This window comes from Larimichthys crocea, chromosome VII (genome assembly GCF_000972845.2).
Source record: "Larimichthys crocea isolate SSNF chromosome VII, L_crocea_2.0, whole genome shotgun sequence".
Lineage (NCBI taxonomy): Eukaryota > Metazoa > Chordata > Actinopteri > Sciaenidae > Larimichthys > Larimichthys crocea.
Genome location: NC_040017.1, coordinates 15,967,820 through 15,984,200, shown reverse-complemented (window position 1 = coordinate 15,984,200; position 16,381 = coordinate 15,967,820). Strand labels below are relative to the sequence as shown.

Below are 16,381 nucleotides of genomic sequence, written 5' to 3'. Positions count from 1 at the left end.
GGGCTTTGACTCGAGTATCTTTGCAGACTTGGGATTTATTGTTGAAATAAGGGTCTCCCACCTTGCAAGAGATAGCAGTGCAGAAGAGCAGCTGTTATTTCTCACAGCTCATCTATAACTTTATCCCTCGCAGATTGAACCTGCTGGCATGAAAAGGAATAGAAGAGTTTAATTAATTGGGTTTTGATCCATGGCATTAGTGATATAAGTCTCCAGTTGTGAGACACACGTTATCGTTTCTAATTATTGCCCTTCAATGAGGCAAGCACTGGAGCATATTTGGGTGAAGAGCATGTGTACATTTATAACCACTGGGCTAAAATAATATTTATCAGTCATGGTTGTGCTCTTGTTTTATAAAGGATATCAGCCAACTGCCTCTTTGGCTGCTGCACAAAAGTAATGTAATAAAGCACCATGCTTGTCAGAGGTCTAGCAGTGTTTTAATGCTTTCCCTTTCCCCCTTATCAACTTTTGACTACACAGCATAATTAGAAATCTTCAAAAATCCACAAGGCTAATTTCCCTGCCCACCACTTTTTGTTTAATCAGGTTTGGCAATGTTTCATTGTCAGTGCCTCTTCTCCCTGGAAACAGTGTTGAAGTTAATAAAGCAGGATGCAATAAATTTCATCCAATCGACCGACCGGTTGCTGATTGATTAGATGAAAGACCTGCATCTCAGGCACTGTTACTTCGAAATTCAGCCAGCCTGCGATGTAATGTTCTGCTTTGTGTCACTTTGTGTGGAGGGCCTCAGGTGTGGCTAAACACACAGCAGTGATTTAGCACTTCTCTGGCAGCCAGGTGTTCATTTCACTAACAATAGAGCTGCGACGTCATTGTGCTATGGGCCAGCTCCATCCTCTCATCACAAATTAGAAAGCAGGGCCCAGTCACTGCCTCGCTTCCCAGTCTGACTTGTAAATGGTCTTTTTATTTAAGGCATCCTCTTTGTCTCGCTAATCAAAGATGCCTGTTGTTTGAGATGCAGGTGAATGAAACAGAGGATGGGATGATGGATAGGAGAGATGGATGGGAGAGGAAAGGTTAAGGTATACGGTGAAAGGGTTCTTGTTTAATTCATGGATTCAGTTTTGATTAGGAGTTTTAAACAGCTGGGGATTTGGATATGTTATCTTTTTTTTTCAGCATCAGCACCCGGTGTCAAACCTTATCGCGTGATAACGAAAAGAACAAAGACAATGCAAAGGCTTGGATTCAGTGATTTATTTTGGAAAACACACTATTGATAAAGGAAACATTCCATATCGGCTACAACATTTGACTAAAGCTATTCCCAAATGCAAAAAAGGTATGGCAGTGTTTGATCTACATGCATGAAATGACACTGACTGCTTTATTGTTGTTTCTAAATCTACTCACGGATCTACTGCATCTGTTGCTGCATTTGACTTTGTACCGGATTGAAAGAAGAATCAAATAAACAAAAGGAGCTTTGCGGCTATAGGAAGAAAGACACCTGAGATTAGTAAAAGCATCTGTGTGGCATGACAAGAAGACTTAATGTGAGATGTTGGATATGCAAAATCAAAATCAACCACCAGAAATGAAGGAAGGTGAGAGAACTGAAATACCACGTCTTTGATGGATTACATGACAGTAAATGGATAAACCTGAGAGGATAGCTGTCTTATTCAGTAGTCAGAAGCAGCTCTCTGTTTGTCAAACACCTCAAGCTCTTCTTTATGCATATGACACCACGGGGGAACGATAACAACTCTCTAACAGCAAGGTTGATATAATTATACAGACATTCAGGAATAATTCACAACGACGGTGTACATTGCCCACTGCCAGATTATGCTAACCTTAAGTCGAAAGGTTCCTCAGAGGTGCTTCAGAGTTGTGCAGGTGTAATTTGACAGCTGACAAAGACGCAATAAACACTTGAGTGATGTGTTGTGCCAGCAGCTTTCCGTTTCCATAATAAGTACTGACTTTGAAGAATGTGTAAATCAGAGGGGAAAGGTAAATCTCTAATCAAATATTCACCAAATAATAGTGCACTGCTGCCAATTAGAGTCACAGCTAGGCATTTGCATAACTGTGCTGACTGTCTGTTTTTTTGGTAGGTGGATTTTGTTACCTTTGGACACGGCTAACTGTTTCCAGTCTTTGTGTTAATTGGACGCTGGCTCTATTCTTATATTTACCAGGCAGGTGATGAGCATCTGTTCTCAGCTTACTCTCGGCAAGAAATTGAAAGGCGTGTTTCCTGAAATCTCACATTATTCCTTTTAATGTGACGCTGACATTTCTTGTTTCTTGGATGGAAGAGGAGCTTATTTAGACTCCAATCAAGTCTCATGTTTAATGTGGTGTATCTGCAGAGATATTTATCCTTAATCAACATATGACAGCCCTGTGCGGTGATGTGTTACCTTTCAAATAAGCCGTAATCTTTTCTCTATCACATCATTTCTTTGCAAAAGGTGAGTGTAATTGCTGATTTATTCTCTACCCAGCCTAATCAGAGGAAAACAGTCTGACTTTAACTCTATCTTTGGTCTGAGACTCTGAATTTCAGTTTAATTTATGTCTAACTTTGTCTAAGTTTGTTTGCAATCCAAAAATATTTCCCATAACTGCTTTGGCTGAAAGTCTATAATCAAGTTGGAATTTACATTCCAGAAACGAATGGGTCCGCTCTGGGCTTTTTTGTATGGCAAAGTCAACAGCTCTTGCCCATCTATACACAGCATGAAATGTGTGGAGATGTATTATTATGAACAGGCTGCCCGTGGTTATCTTAAAAATGCTCCCTCCGAAGAAATTATTCAGTTTCTTTGCCTCCATTTGAAATGTGTGCATTCGTTTTCAGCTGCTTAAAGAAATGGAAATCAGCATGCAGTGGAATCACTGTAGAAACACGCTCTTAGCTGCAGCTTGGTCAGGTACAATGCTTTGAAAATCCCGTCAGAGTCTCGACCAGACAGAGGGTGGACCGCCGGAGAGGAGAGGAGAGGAGAGGAGAGGAGAGGAGGAGAGGAGGAGGGGGGGGGGGGCTTACATGCTAAGATAGAAAGTGGAAACCAAAGCATAATAATTACTCACTTTGTATTTTATCAATATGTTCCCTTCTATCATAACTCTTTAAATGTTGAAACAGATAAAGCTCTTGCAAAGTGACTATTGATTAACAGCAATCAATAACTTTGTGTTCCTGGTTGACTGCAGTGTCTGGCAGCATACAGCATACTTTGTCATCAACACTCAGGCCACAGCCCAGAGTTTCTGATCAACCCACCTTCCAAACAGATCAGGATCAATAGATCAATAACTCAGAAGGTTGCAAATTAAAAAACCACTCAGGCAATTGTTTAACTGGATATTTGTTTTGTTTTGTTTTGTTTTTGCTTGATAGAAAAAAACAGAAAGCTTGACGTTTGACATTTATATGTTGTCTTTGATTTCATGTCAGCGTCTGATGACATAATATGCTTTACACTAGGGGGAGACAAAGACCCTTCATAGATGGACAACCGTCATTCACTGCAGATGAACATGATTGATGATTTAATGTCATGTTTTATGATGTCAGAACGGAAAATGGCTGCAGTTATTTTGGCCACTCTTTGGCAAAAAGTGGAAAAGTGGTGGCAACTACAGGCCAATGTGTTTTTCTTTAAAACCAGTAGTGTTGTCAGTGGGCTATCGAGCTACTAAACCCCTTCCTGTTACTGGTAATACTTGTAATCAGCTTTTTCCATTTACAAGCAAAAAACTTGAACTACAAATAAGGAGGGGTTTACGGCTAGTCCGCGGTGTGACTTCAAATTCTTACCAGAGCACCGAGGCAGTTGGGGGCCTGTTGGTTTAATTGAAACGTATATTTGTAGAATGTGGGCCATATTACTGGGTTGTATCCTCAGGGAGGCACGTTGTAACAATAGAGAAGGAAGAAGGAGAGACACAGAGAGGCAGGGAGAGACACCGTGAGAGAGAGAGAGATGAGGGGGAGGGGGAGGGTCACAGGATAGCACTTTTACAATAGATCGCAAAGCTATAATGCCATATTGTTGGAGAGTTTATGGGATGTGTTGCACAATCAATAACCAATTTATGGGGACTTGATGGAAGGATAAAGGGTGCACTTGTTACATTAGCCATTCAGACCATATACCTGACCTTGGTAGGTTTGTGGAAGCATTTCTTCCAGGCGAGTCAAGTCTCTTCCATTCTCCTCCTGTAGCAAAGCATGCAGGGTGACTGGTGGCTTCCTCGTATTTTGTTCATAGTGTGTAATAAACCACTCTAAATTTTTTTATGGCTGAGCATAAATGAATGTGTTTCAACTATTGCAGGGTAATATCTTTGCCAGGCAATCTGCCTGGGTTGCTATAACAACAGCTGCTGCTATATCTGTCACTGCTGTGGGTCATGGCTAGCAAAAAGAGCAATGTGCATCACATCTCTAACTGCCAGTCTTTTCTCCCCCCCCTTTTTTTTCCTCTTCACATTTTGCACATCTTTCTTTGTCTTCCACAACCTTTCTGAACTTATCTGGACCGGCTCTGCTCTCACTGAATAAAACACTCTCTGCACCTCAGCTCTGTAAGACAATTAAAAAAAAACACAGAGTTTACTTCAAGTAGGAACTAATAGAAAGTCTTTTTGTTAGCTGCCTTTCTTCAGAGTTAATGGGAGCTGGAAAGACCAGAGGTGCATAGATGATTGCTGATTTAGAACCCACTTTTTTTCCCCCCTTTAAACGCCACCACAGTTGCAGATAATAAGGAAAAAGTCTTGAAATGCGCTCATTTCATTGTGCAATTTAAATGGAAAACTAAGTAGCTTTCAGTAAACAAAGAGGCTTTGAAACTGATTGTGGAATGCATTGGATTTAATAGCAGCACATTCACACAAGAGATATCATATCTGTAAAAGACAAAGAACAGCACGGTATGATTGAGTCACAACTTCTAGACATTTCTACAGTGATGTACTATAGAAAGAGGCACACATTTAGTCTCAATAGCAATGCTACTGTAGAACACCAGCAACAGTCGAAGCTTAAGAATATGTTTTAGAGTGATGTATGCATGTAAGACTTTTATTTCTAATATTGAATGTACTTTGACATCAGTGCTGAACATGGATTAAAGATTTATACAGAGGAGAGTATAGGAAAAACCTCGAGCTGAATTCAGATCAACTGAAAAAAAGTGACTTGGTACAATATCTTTTTTTTTTATATATATATATGTATAATTTCATTACATTGTGGTTTCACTGATGCACATAGCAAAACAGGGATAATGCACATCCATACAGTATAAAAGCTATGCAATCCATTTTCCTTAAAAAGACATCAAAAAGATACTGGCCAGTACACATAAAACTGTGACACAAAATCTCTGCGTGGTCTATAAAATTGTAATAAAACAAAATGAACTAAACAAACACTACATAGTCAGTATATAACAGCTTTGAGAGCAGTAGGACAGCGTCTTCCCTTGGATCTTTTCTGTTTATAGGTTATAAATCATAGAGGCACCATTAACTACTGTACTAAGAAAATGTAACTCTAGACACTGGCGGGTTCAAAAGAAGCATAGCTGGTATTTATCCAATAATAAGTGCATGACACTGACGTTTTTGTTAACCTGCTGTATTTGTGAAAGCACTTGATTTCAAATGCCTGGCACGGAGGTTAAAACAAATGCGAGGAAAAGGATGAGAGAAATTGAGCACTTGGACATTTCTGACTGGCTTTTCACAAGACACAGTCGATACACAGGGGAGGTCAGTTGGCAGACTTTCCATGGCTGTGTGGGTGGCATAGATGAGGGTGGTGGAATATGCCTGTTTCTGTCACATGACACTGAAGCTCCATTGTGATTGGTTAATACCTAAAAAGAGCAGAGAACACATTCCCTGTTATTCGACATAGAATGATTTATATGCTAAATAACCATATCTATAGTATGAAACAATATTCAAATGTCTAATTGAAATAAACAACATTGTCCTTTAGGAATATGATAACTCCTGAGCCTTACTTCATATACATGCAAATGTATTTCAGATTGCTATAATTTATTACTGTATCTTCGCTATGCAGATGAGTGCCAGTTTTTAAATTGCCTATATTTGAAAGTTCTCATATTGAACTATTTAATTAAATACTTCACAAATTATACCAGCTTTCAAAAATGAGACCTCAAGCCCTTCAGTACACACTATAATTTGAAGCTAAACTGAACGCTAATTACCCTACATCAAATATATTTGAATTATTTTCATTTATTCATTTACATGGACAAGTCTTGATAGTGAGAGAAATGAATGGAGAGAACGAATGAGGGACAAGAATTCCAAAAATGGTAAGAATTAAAGTCCTTTGGGAATGGGAACGAGTAGAGACACAGTGGGTGTTGAAGCAACAGGACTCCACCAAGCTACTGCACAGTTATAGCAATAAAGGTACAAACAAAGAGCTGAAAGAGAGGATGGTGATTTCACTGATCAGTTTGAGAGTCACATGTAAAATACCGTGTCATTGAAAACCACTTTTATTCGGTAACAGGAGCGGCTGGAGTGGCTTTCTGCTCAGATGGAATGGCTAGGTAGTTTGTCCTGCAGGTAGATTGGTAGAAAAAAAAACAGAAAACGATCTAAGAGCTGGTGGTAGGTCTCGCTTAACCACCAAATACCACAGATTAATGCTTAAGTTTGGACTTAAACATTGCTCACTACAATAGAAAATTTAATTTCCTTCATTTGGGGACTGTGAGGCTTTTTATACATTGACATTTGTTCCTAATTCATAATGCCACAACAATGAGAGCCCCAGAGGTAATTTTAAAAGATAAAAACCATTAGTGTAATGTGAGCAGTGGGGAGCTGCTGTACAATCAGCACATCAGGAAGATATGACACCCTCATACAGTATTTAACAGCAAACGTTCATATTGTTACCAAATATGCTCCCAATTCAATAGAGCTGCACAGAAACTGTGAAGATGAATCAAAATTCTCAACCATGAAAAGAGCTTTGCTGCTGTCTTCCATCTTGTCTGATCTGAGCCACTAATGCGTCACGAAATGTTACCTCAAAATGTTCTGGCTGTGGTACATCACCATTAAAGCAGAGTAGCTAAGAAACCAACCCCCCCAAAAAAACAACCACTTTGAGTATCTGCAGCTGTATTCATACAGGTCAGTGATGGCTGTGAGGTGGCCACAACCCATTAACACACATTTAGCTGCAGGCACTGATGAAATTTATATACACATTCAAGAACTAAATTCTTAACTTTATGTGCACTCAGGATCAGTTCATGTTAGGTAAAGTTCAATAAACTTTATCTAAGTGCTGAGGGCAAAGTGAAATGTAATTTCTACTTAAAAAAACATTATCCAGCAGCTCTGTCTTTGCTTAAATGTGCCACCAAAACCGCCAAAATATATATTTTCTGTTGTGTTACTATTTCCTGTGTTAGTTCTTATATATCCACTAAACTCCAGTTATTCAACATATTATCGGGAATATGTGTACCACTCATCTGCTGCCTTGACTGTTGAGCATCTTGCTGGATAGACTAAAGCACTGGGTCATAATATCATATCTACATTTACATACTTTCATCTTTATTTTTTATATCTTACAGAGAGATATTTTAGGGTAACAATGGATTTTTTTTGTCTTATTCTCAGTTCAGATGGTGTGTGAGGTTCCACAAGGTTTATTCCTCGGCCACATCTTGTTCAGCTTATAATGCTCCCCCCTGGTTATATCATCTGTTAGTTGTTGCAGACCATTGATACGCAGATGACACCCATATTTATTGAGTTTAAAAATCTGGATACTCTACATTGTAACTTTTTTACTATTAAAAAAACAGAGGAAGTATTCTTTTACAGTTTCAGCTCCAACACTATGAAATTGTCTCCCACTAATGGTTAGGCCAGCTGAGTTTGTATCACATTTTATAGGCTGCTGTTTATATAAGTTTGTTGTTTGCAATCCATTCTGTTTTTATTCTTTTAGTCTTTATAAATTGTATTTCTTTCCTATTATCATGCTGTGCACTGTGTATTTTTTATTAATAACTCTGAAGGACTTTGGAACTTCTGTTTATGAACAAAGTTTACTTATTCTCACAATCCCTGTAAAAAAACAGTAAAATACAATCTTCTGCACTAAATGCTAACATTGTAGATTGTTTAGTTTTAGATAATTCAGCAAGTGCTGCAACTATTATTATTATTGAATAATTTACTGACTATCTATACAAATATCCAAATAGTAGCTGACATATTTTCTGTGTATCAACTAATCAGTTCAGTTCTATCATTTCATTAAATTCAGTGTTTTTTAAGGCCATAGTTTGTGGTCGCATTGGTTTGTATTAGTATACAATTCAACACACATGGACATTAAAGCTTTGGATAATGAATGGACCTTTTTTAGGAAGAACATAACGTTCTTCCCAGAATTAATTTGTTTTCAATTAATTACACATTTATGAACTACCAGTATGTTCCAGACCTGTAAAATGGAGTGCTACCTATTGATCCTCTGGTAAACAACATGCTAACCAGATACACTGTACTTTTACCTTATATTCCATTACAGTATATTTCACTGCGTTTTATGTCGCATTGTGTACATCCTCTGTATATTTTCCTCTTCTGAAAACATACTTAGAAATATAGGGCAGTCTATAGTACTTGAGCTCTATGTGTCTATGTGAATTTGTATGGATTCATTCAGCAAAACCACAACAACTGGATCAGCACATGTGCTGTGCGTTATCTCTGTTTGTTATGTTCAGAAATTGCCCCATTCAAAAGTTGTCAACCTGGATCAGCTGGCCTCATCAACACCCTGACAATCCAGTGGGAGCTGACTATACAGGTGCATGCGGGTCTTTGTGAGTGCTGACAAGGTGACATAAAAAGTCAGTTTCTGACGGACCTGCAAATCCACCACGGATGTAAAAAGGTTATTAGGAAAAAAACAGCAGTCAGCAGTACTTAGAATTATTCAGGCCTGTCAAGCAGTCTGAGTGAAAAGACAGATTACTGTTGCAGGAGGGTTACAGACTGATGCAGTTTAGACTCAATTACCTTTTTGTCTGTCTGTCTGACTCTTTCCCTCCCTCTCTGTCCTGCCTACTCTTTCTCTTGATTACCTCCTAAATCTCTGTCCAGTGTCTTTCTGAGACTATTATGTAAAGCAGAAACTTTCACTTATTTGGCACAAGCTGTCTTGGTGGCGCATAATATAAACACACTGCTGTGAGTCAGAAAAAAGAAAAAGTTAGAACACATACGATATGTATCTGGACATGTTGACAATAGGCTGGTTTCTAGGACACACAGCGTTTTAATTATCTGCATTCAGTCATAACTCTACTCACATTTATCTGTGTTTGTGTCTGACTGTGTCTGTACATTTGTGTAGGACTCACGCTGTGTCCTCTGCCTGCTCATCAGACTTGGAGATCTTCCTGTAGCAGTAGACCATCTCCACCAGCAGCCAGAAGGTCAAGAACACCAGCAGCACATACATCATGATCTCAGAGTAGACTGCTGTGGTGTCTTTACTGGCTGTGGAGCACAAACAACAGCACAAAACATGTTTTATTCAGTTTGCATCCCACCTCTGAATGTTTTTGGGTTGAAGGAGGGGAGACTTATTTAGCCACAGGTTTAAGAGTATACTGTAAGTATGCTGAGTTTGTTCATGTATGGGCAACACTGCTGACTCACAATCAACTGTCAGTCATAATAGAGAAGGCAATATATCTACGTGCTTCAAAGGTTTACTTTCATTTCACTGAATGACAGTCCAACTCAGTATTAACAATAGTTAACAGTATGCAGCTTAAAGCACATTTGTGTTTTCTAGTGTGTATCCAGTTCAAAGATACACTTGATGCACAAATGATGCAGCTATATTATGACCATACCTATAGTATAATAGTGCCTACAGAGTTAAAGGCGCCCCGTGGAGTCGTCTTGCGTTTCATTTGTGCATTGTTTGCGTCCATGACTGTTTACGAACAGTCTTCTACTTCACTGCTGTTACATTGCTACATTTGTTGGTCCCATATCAAAAAATGTTGTCCGTGGAAGAACAGGAAATCAACAGTATAATGTGAATCATGCAGCACATGTTTTCAAACTAGTGCATTTGTGTTCTCCTCATGCATGATATAAACAGGGACCCATATGAAACACTGCTCAATAGCACTACTAGTGGTCCAAAACTCCACAGGGTTCCTTTAAATATGAAATAAAATGGATACTCACAATGGTTCTCAGGGCATGACTGATTTTATATTTAGAGATAGGATTATTTCAGGTCATATTTTGGTTTTATGTCAATCAATGTAAGACTAATAATGTTCAGTTTAAAGATCCAGTGTGTATGATTAAGGATATGTTATTACAGAATATGGCAGAAAGGTGATATAACATGCATAATTGTGTTTTCATTTGTGTATATCACGAATCATATGTATAATCACATAAGAACTGGCCTGAGTTGACTCTGAAGGGAAGTGTAATTTTCCAGTTTGTGTTATATGTTATATTTAGTATTGATAGCAGCAATAAACAAACTAAACACTGGTTCTTTGGTGTTTACTACTGGTATTTTCTTGTACTATAGTTTCTCCTTCAAGATATGAAGGAGAGTGTGGCTACACTACTAGATGAAACAAAATCCTACACACTCGATCTTCAAGTTATATTGATACATTTCATTTAAATTTAAGGTGATAAGTTTTTTCAGTCCTGTCTTAAAGCAATACCCATATGCCCTTATGAACATTGAAAAAGAGCTCCCAGAGTAAGTGATAGGAACCAAATCCACAGTCCTTGTTCTGTGAAAAAACATGTTCAAATCAAGTGGGAACCATCTAAAGTTAAACTCTTTGTAGTCCAGAATTCTCTTGTGTTTCCACAGACAATGTTTTGTTCCTTAGCTGTGGTTCAAGAAAAGTACCAAAAAGAAGATTTCACACTGGAAAAGTTTGGTACATATTTTTTTCTAATTCTGACTGCTGAAGCTTCATATTAACTTAAACTTTGGAAACACTTTGAATATAATCTTTCACAGACAAAGGTCTGAGAATTTTATCCATCACTTACAAAGGAAATGCATAAGAAAGGGATAAGGGCTCGTATGAATAAGAGAAACTATTATAGCAAGCAAACACCGTTTCAGTGTACATAAGGGGCATCTGCTTGTTATTTTGAAAAATGGGACACTCTACTTTAATATCTTTCACTGCAGGATCATTATGAGCCACTGTGAACCACTGTGTGAGTGACTGTGTACCAAATTCCAGAAAGCCTGCTGACCAGACAGTTGACAGCTTTCACTGATACGATTCTGCAGCCTCTGCAAATACAGGCTATTAGTGTAATATAATCCCTTCGATGGGAAAGCACAGATATGTTTGCCGTGAGATAATCCATCCTACTGCTATGGACATCATTACCGTAACATGATTCCCAAGCTATAATGTACAGTACACTGACTGACGGCTTTGTGAAATTTGATACCACAGTTGTATGAGATGTGAAGGAGAGGCTTTCATATATGTATAGAAGATCAAACGGTAGGTTTTTTTTTTTTTTGGAAAGTTGCACTTTGGAGAATAATCACAATCCAATTTGCACTCCTGAATACAACTTGCCTATCTTTATATATGTTGGATAGTGAACTATATACCACGTGCAAGTTGATTTAAATAATTTAAACATAAAGAAATGGGCAGCGTAGTTCCAAATATACATGTTGTATATTCGATCAAGGTGGAAAATGACACATTCAGCAAGCCAAGCATTCAGGAAGCAGAATACATTACCCCTTATATTAGATAGCAAAGTAGTTGGTTTGAATTAACCCCTTCACTGACAACAGAAGAGAACTTTGATGAACAATAAAGGCAGACAAAACAAAACACACAACTGTTCCTCTTCAGTACAGTCACAACAAAGGGGAGAGAAGGAAAGTGGTGTTGTTAGTGGCACCTCACACTGACACATCGCTTAGTGAAAAGTGGAAATATATAATAAAATGCATAACCCACTTAAAGTGGTCTGATAAATACTTTATGCAGCATTGAAGGAGGGGGCATGTACAGCACAAAGAGAACACTCAGTACACTGAAGTCAACACAGCACAGACTTGTGTTTCTACCAGGAGTGATTGTAAATTAACATGCCTGAGCTGAACCTCTCCAGCATATTCTGTGCACAGCTCGATCATCATCATAATCATCATCGTGTTTAACATAATAGCTGGGCCACTTAGTGTTAGAATATGCAATACTGCAGAAATTATCAGTTGCACTGTTCTGCATCTGAACAAGAACTCTTTGTATTCAGCTCTGACTAGCGGTTAACATAAATCAGTTCTGCTGATATTGTAAAGCATGCAAGATAAAGATATTGTACACAGACTAATGTTGGGGAGATGTTTGACATTTTTCTGTACAACCACTCCTGTTGAGACACTGCTGGAGCGCAACTGGCTTATATTTATATTAAGGCCAAATATGAATTAAACATTTGCTCTTGGGCCGTGAAACCATGTCTTGAATCTTTAATTTTTTAAATGTTAAAATAAAAGAAAGTTGTGATGCAGTACATTTAAATGGACTTTTAGAACATTATGTGTAAGATAGCAGTTGTAGTTCTCTTGAGACTGATGCTTATTTTTGGTAACCTGAGGTCTGAGGACTGAATAACCTCATACGTAGCTCTGGAATAACCCTGCTAAACTGTTTTATCTCATTCTCAGCACGCCAAGCTGTACTAATATGGCAACCAAGAATTTGGCTAAACCTGAACACAGAATAAGGTGGAATAACAGGAAAGAACGGGGAAAACAATTAGCCATACCTTTTTCTATAACCTTCAGCTTGATGTCCTTGGACAAAAAGGCTGAGGGAGTGAAGAAGTCAAACTCAAACTTGCGAAGTACTTGGCACTCATAGACTCCGCTGTCATTAAAGGTGGCGTTGAGGATTACAATGGAGACGTCTTGCAAGTCCTGGCTTCCATTCCAGGCCAGACGGCCCTTAAATGGTCCGTCCAATTCAACTGGAGTGTCATTGTCATATACGTATATCTGAAGAGAGGAAAGATAAGTAGACATGCAAGATTTCTAGACATACCATGTATCATATCATATACAATAATAATAGCAGCAACCTACATGAGTTTTATTGTATGGGCTATTTTCTTCTTTTTCTGGCATGTAGTACCAGTCCACCCGGGTCTTTGGTTTAATCTCCTCCCTCTTCAAACAAGCAATGCAGGTCAACTTCATAGATTTCCCCAGGACTGCTTCTGTCGCCGACGGGACATCGACACATACTGGCTGACTCAGGTGCACTGTAGGAGGATAGAAATGTTACACACATTTAGTATAGCAGCCAGCCTGATGAAAACTCAAGTCAACATGTTCTCCCTCCAGTCAAAGATGCATTGGATGTTTGCAGAAAGATGTATGTGCAGAGTTTGAGACCATTTGAGAGCATTTTCACATTCATCTGCTGAAGGGAAAAAGTTTATGTGTGCTCACCAAAATTCTGCAACTTTTACAAGTGTGATGTGATAACCCCCAGTGCACAAAAATGATGGCTTCGGATGAGTAGTCTTTTTTGCTTAGGAAGGTTCCTAACTGAGTGGAATGACCCAGAAGTATCTAAGTGGCCAATGATAAGAGTTTGAATTCCCTAACTTTTAATTAAATATGCTTCGATGCTTCCTTGTCCATGTCCTGAAGCACACTAGACCATTATGTACTCAAGGAAAAGAGATAATGGTGTCCCACAATTCACACGTTAATAACATTTGCCAGAGCATAACTATGTAGCCTAGTGTAAGTTCAGACAGATTGTCCAACATGGTCTTATCCTTAGTCTTTATGAATGCTGCTTTTCATCATTCCTTGACCTCATGATGTTTTCCATTGAGGTCAAGGAACAGTGTTTAGGGAGAGACATATGTCATTTTGACTATGAGACTAGAAACCTGCCCTCAAGAGACATGCTAAAGTTTTAAAATAATATTCCCATAACCGCCAATCCTTATTGAGGTTTTGGGAGGCTGGAGAAGATCCCAGCTGACTTAGGGCGCGAGGCAGGGTACACCCTGGACAGTTTGCCAGTTCATCACAGGGCTGACACAATCATTCACACTCACATCAATTTAGAGTTGCTAATTAAAACTATAAATCTGCATGTGTACCCAGAGGGAACCCAAACAGAGACAGGGCAAAAACTCAGACCACACAGAAAAGTCCTAGCGTCAGCCACAAACTCCCCAGCTCCAGAAAGGGAGTTTGTAGCAGAATATTTTGTATAGGCCATAAAAAATTTCTTGAGGTAAGCTTTAACCGTTAAAGTAATCAGGAATTACACACCGAAGAAGGAAACATTTAAACAATATCCTGCAGTAGATTTCCTTCTGAACTTCTGAGAGCTTTTTAGTTTTTGAATAAAGTACCTGTCAGTGAACCAAACACCTGCCTCAGAGTAAATGCAAAAATTTAAAAGTAAGAAGTGCTTAGAGATGCAGCTATAACTCATCGTGTACAAATACTCCAGGAGGATTTCATCTTATTTTCTGTGTACAGAAAATACAACTACTGTACACACACTGCTGTGACAGGCACAGTTTTATCTGTAGTAATAAACACATGGTCCAGGCTTTCTTATTGAGGTCATCAGCTCTTGCACTCTGTGCTAACATTAAATCCAACACTGAGCCAGACGCAAAACTCAGTAAGCGTTAAAAAGACATAAATTCAATTATACAGCTCAGTGAGCACTAGAGAGACTTGAGTCACAATACTGAAAGCAGATCCAAGATCATCCAGGCCAGTAAGCACTAATGATGGCCTCTGCCCATTAGTATTAGCTGGCAGAGGGAGGAATAAATGGAGGGAAGGGAGTGTTGGGTGGAGGTAATGTGTATAGTGTAGGACGCAACATATAATGGTGATCGATTAATAAATGCATTACAAGAGATAGAATAATTAGAGGAGGGCAGTAAGTGGGTGATAAACACAAAGATGGGATTTTTTGTAAAGTGAAGTGAGGCAGTAATCTCAGTGAACTCGCCACATGGATGTCTTTGTGTGACTATTGCTGTGGTGGGTCCAGTGCTCTTATATAACCCAAAGCCCCCCCTGGGCAAACGGTGACAACATTGATTCCATCTCATCTCTTTTTCAATGAGGACTCATACAAAAACACATGGAAAAGAGGGCAGGGAAAGTGGGAGGCAGAGAGGGAGACCATTGGAGAGGAAACTAGAAAACAAGAAAAGGGGGACAAAGCTTAACCCTGGTGTCCTCTGTTCAATGGATTGATTGATTTAGTTTAAATGCTGACAGTGTTGCACTGTGTAGACATCAGCAGGGCTGCTCTGAAACTGGGTTTTGAGTTCACAGCCAGCTGGGTGGTTCACAAACCATAAACAAGGCCTGTGATTACTCATCCTCATGTATCTATGTGACAGCATGCAACACTCACAGCCAAACAAGATATCATAAACATGTTGCATACTTACCAACAAAAAACAAAAGTACCAAAGTTTGCAGATGAACTCTGGTTTGAGTTACCATATTAAGCTCTTTCTGGAGCTGCTGTTAGACAGTGTCCCTTTGAACTTTAAAGGTCGAGCAACCTTTAAGTTGCCTTCATGCGAGGTCAGGAGTGAGGTAACAGGAGTTGTTGGAGTACCGCTCAGGACCACGGACAGCGCCTCTCTTCGGCAGACAGGCGCGCAGATAACTTCACGATGAGAAATCCAAAACCAAACTGTGTGCAAAAAACAAAAATAGAAAAATCAAGCCACAAAGGGCATTGAAGAGTTGTAGAAACGAGGCTGTAGAGTCTTTACGTGCTCACATCTATGAACTGAAGTCTTCCAGTAACCTCCTTACTCGCCATTCATCATCATCTACCTAGAAAGAACTAACTTCATCATCCCCTGCGCTCGGTGATATTAAAACAAATCCGAGGATGTGAGACAGCACTCCTTCATCAACAGCTGCGCTCATTCAGTGTCCAAATCCATCCAGAAGAAATGAAGAAAGGAAAACAAGAAGAAGAAGAAGAGAACCTGTGGATTCTCAAAAAAAGAAAAACCCCGATTCAGTCACTTACTGTTGCGAGATGTGCGAGTCTTGTTCGCGCACAAACAATGACAGCAGTTCGGCTATTTCACCGCTCAGAGAATAACACCATTGATTTCTCCAAGTAGATTTCCTCCATTAAAGATGACTGATGACATTTCCCAGCCGCTCTGCCTCACTGCCTTTTGTTTTCCAGCAGTCACTTAGCACAGGCTGGCAGAGCAAGAGCTTCGATACGCATGC

General features: G+C 39.1%; 1 protein-coding gene and 1 long non-coding RNA gene across 7 annotated transcripts in view; one reads left to right on the top strand and one right to left on the bottom strand.

Moving 5' to 3' along the window:
- Window positions 1-10,610, top strand: part of LOC113746051 (uncharacterized) — a 24,978-nt gene extending 14,368 nt beyond the window's left edge. For both annotated transcript variants that reach the window (XR_003462579.1, XR_003462580.1), the window contains one exon: window positions 9,437-10,610. This is a non-coding gene — a long non-coding RNA (uncharacterized LOC113746051). The remainder of the gene's footprint in view (window positions 1-9,436) is intronic.
- scn3b (sodium channel, voltage-gated, type III, beta) lies at window positions 5,268-16,381 on the bottom strand. 5 transcript variants are annotated; one of them, XM_019257419.2, is made up of 7 exons: window positions 15,912-16,373; window positions 15,571-15,821; window positions 13,208-13,386; window positions 12,892-13,120; window positions 9,444-9,582; window positions 6,520-6,603; window positions 5,268-5,876 (listed from the first exon to the last, which is right to left on the bottom strand). In XM_019257419.2, exons 2-6 carry the CDS (start codon window positions 15,623-15,625, stop codon window positions 6,540-6,542), a joined length of 666 nt encoding a protein of 221 aa, XP_019112964.2. In that variant the 5' UTR covers window positions 15,626-15,821; window positions 15,912-16,373; the 3' UTR covers window positions 5,268-5,876; window positions 6,520-6,539. The 5 variants fall into 5 exon arrangements, with proteins under 5 accessions (XP_019112964.2, XP_019112965.2, XP_027136108.1 ...); XM_019257420.2 differs by having other exon boundaries at window positions 16,170-16,373; XM_027280307.1 differs by having other exon boundaries at window positions 15,571-16,373.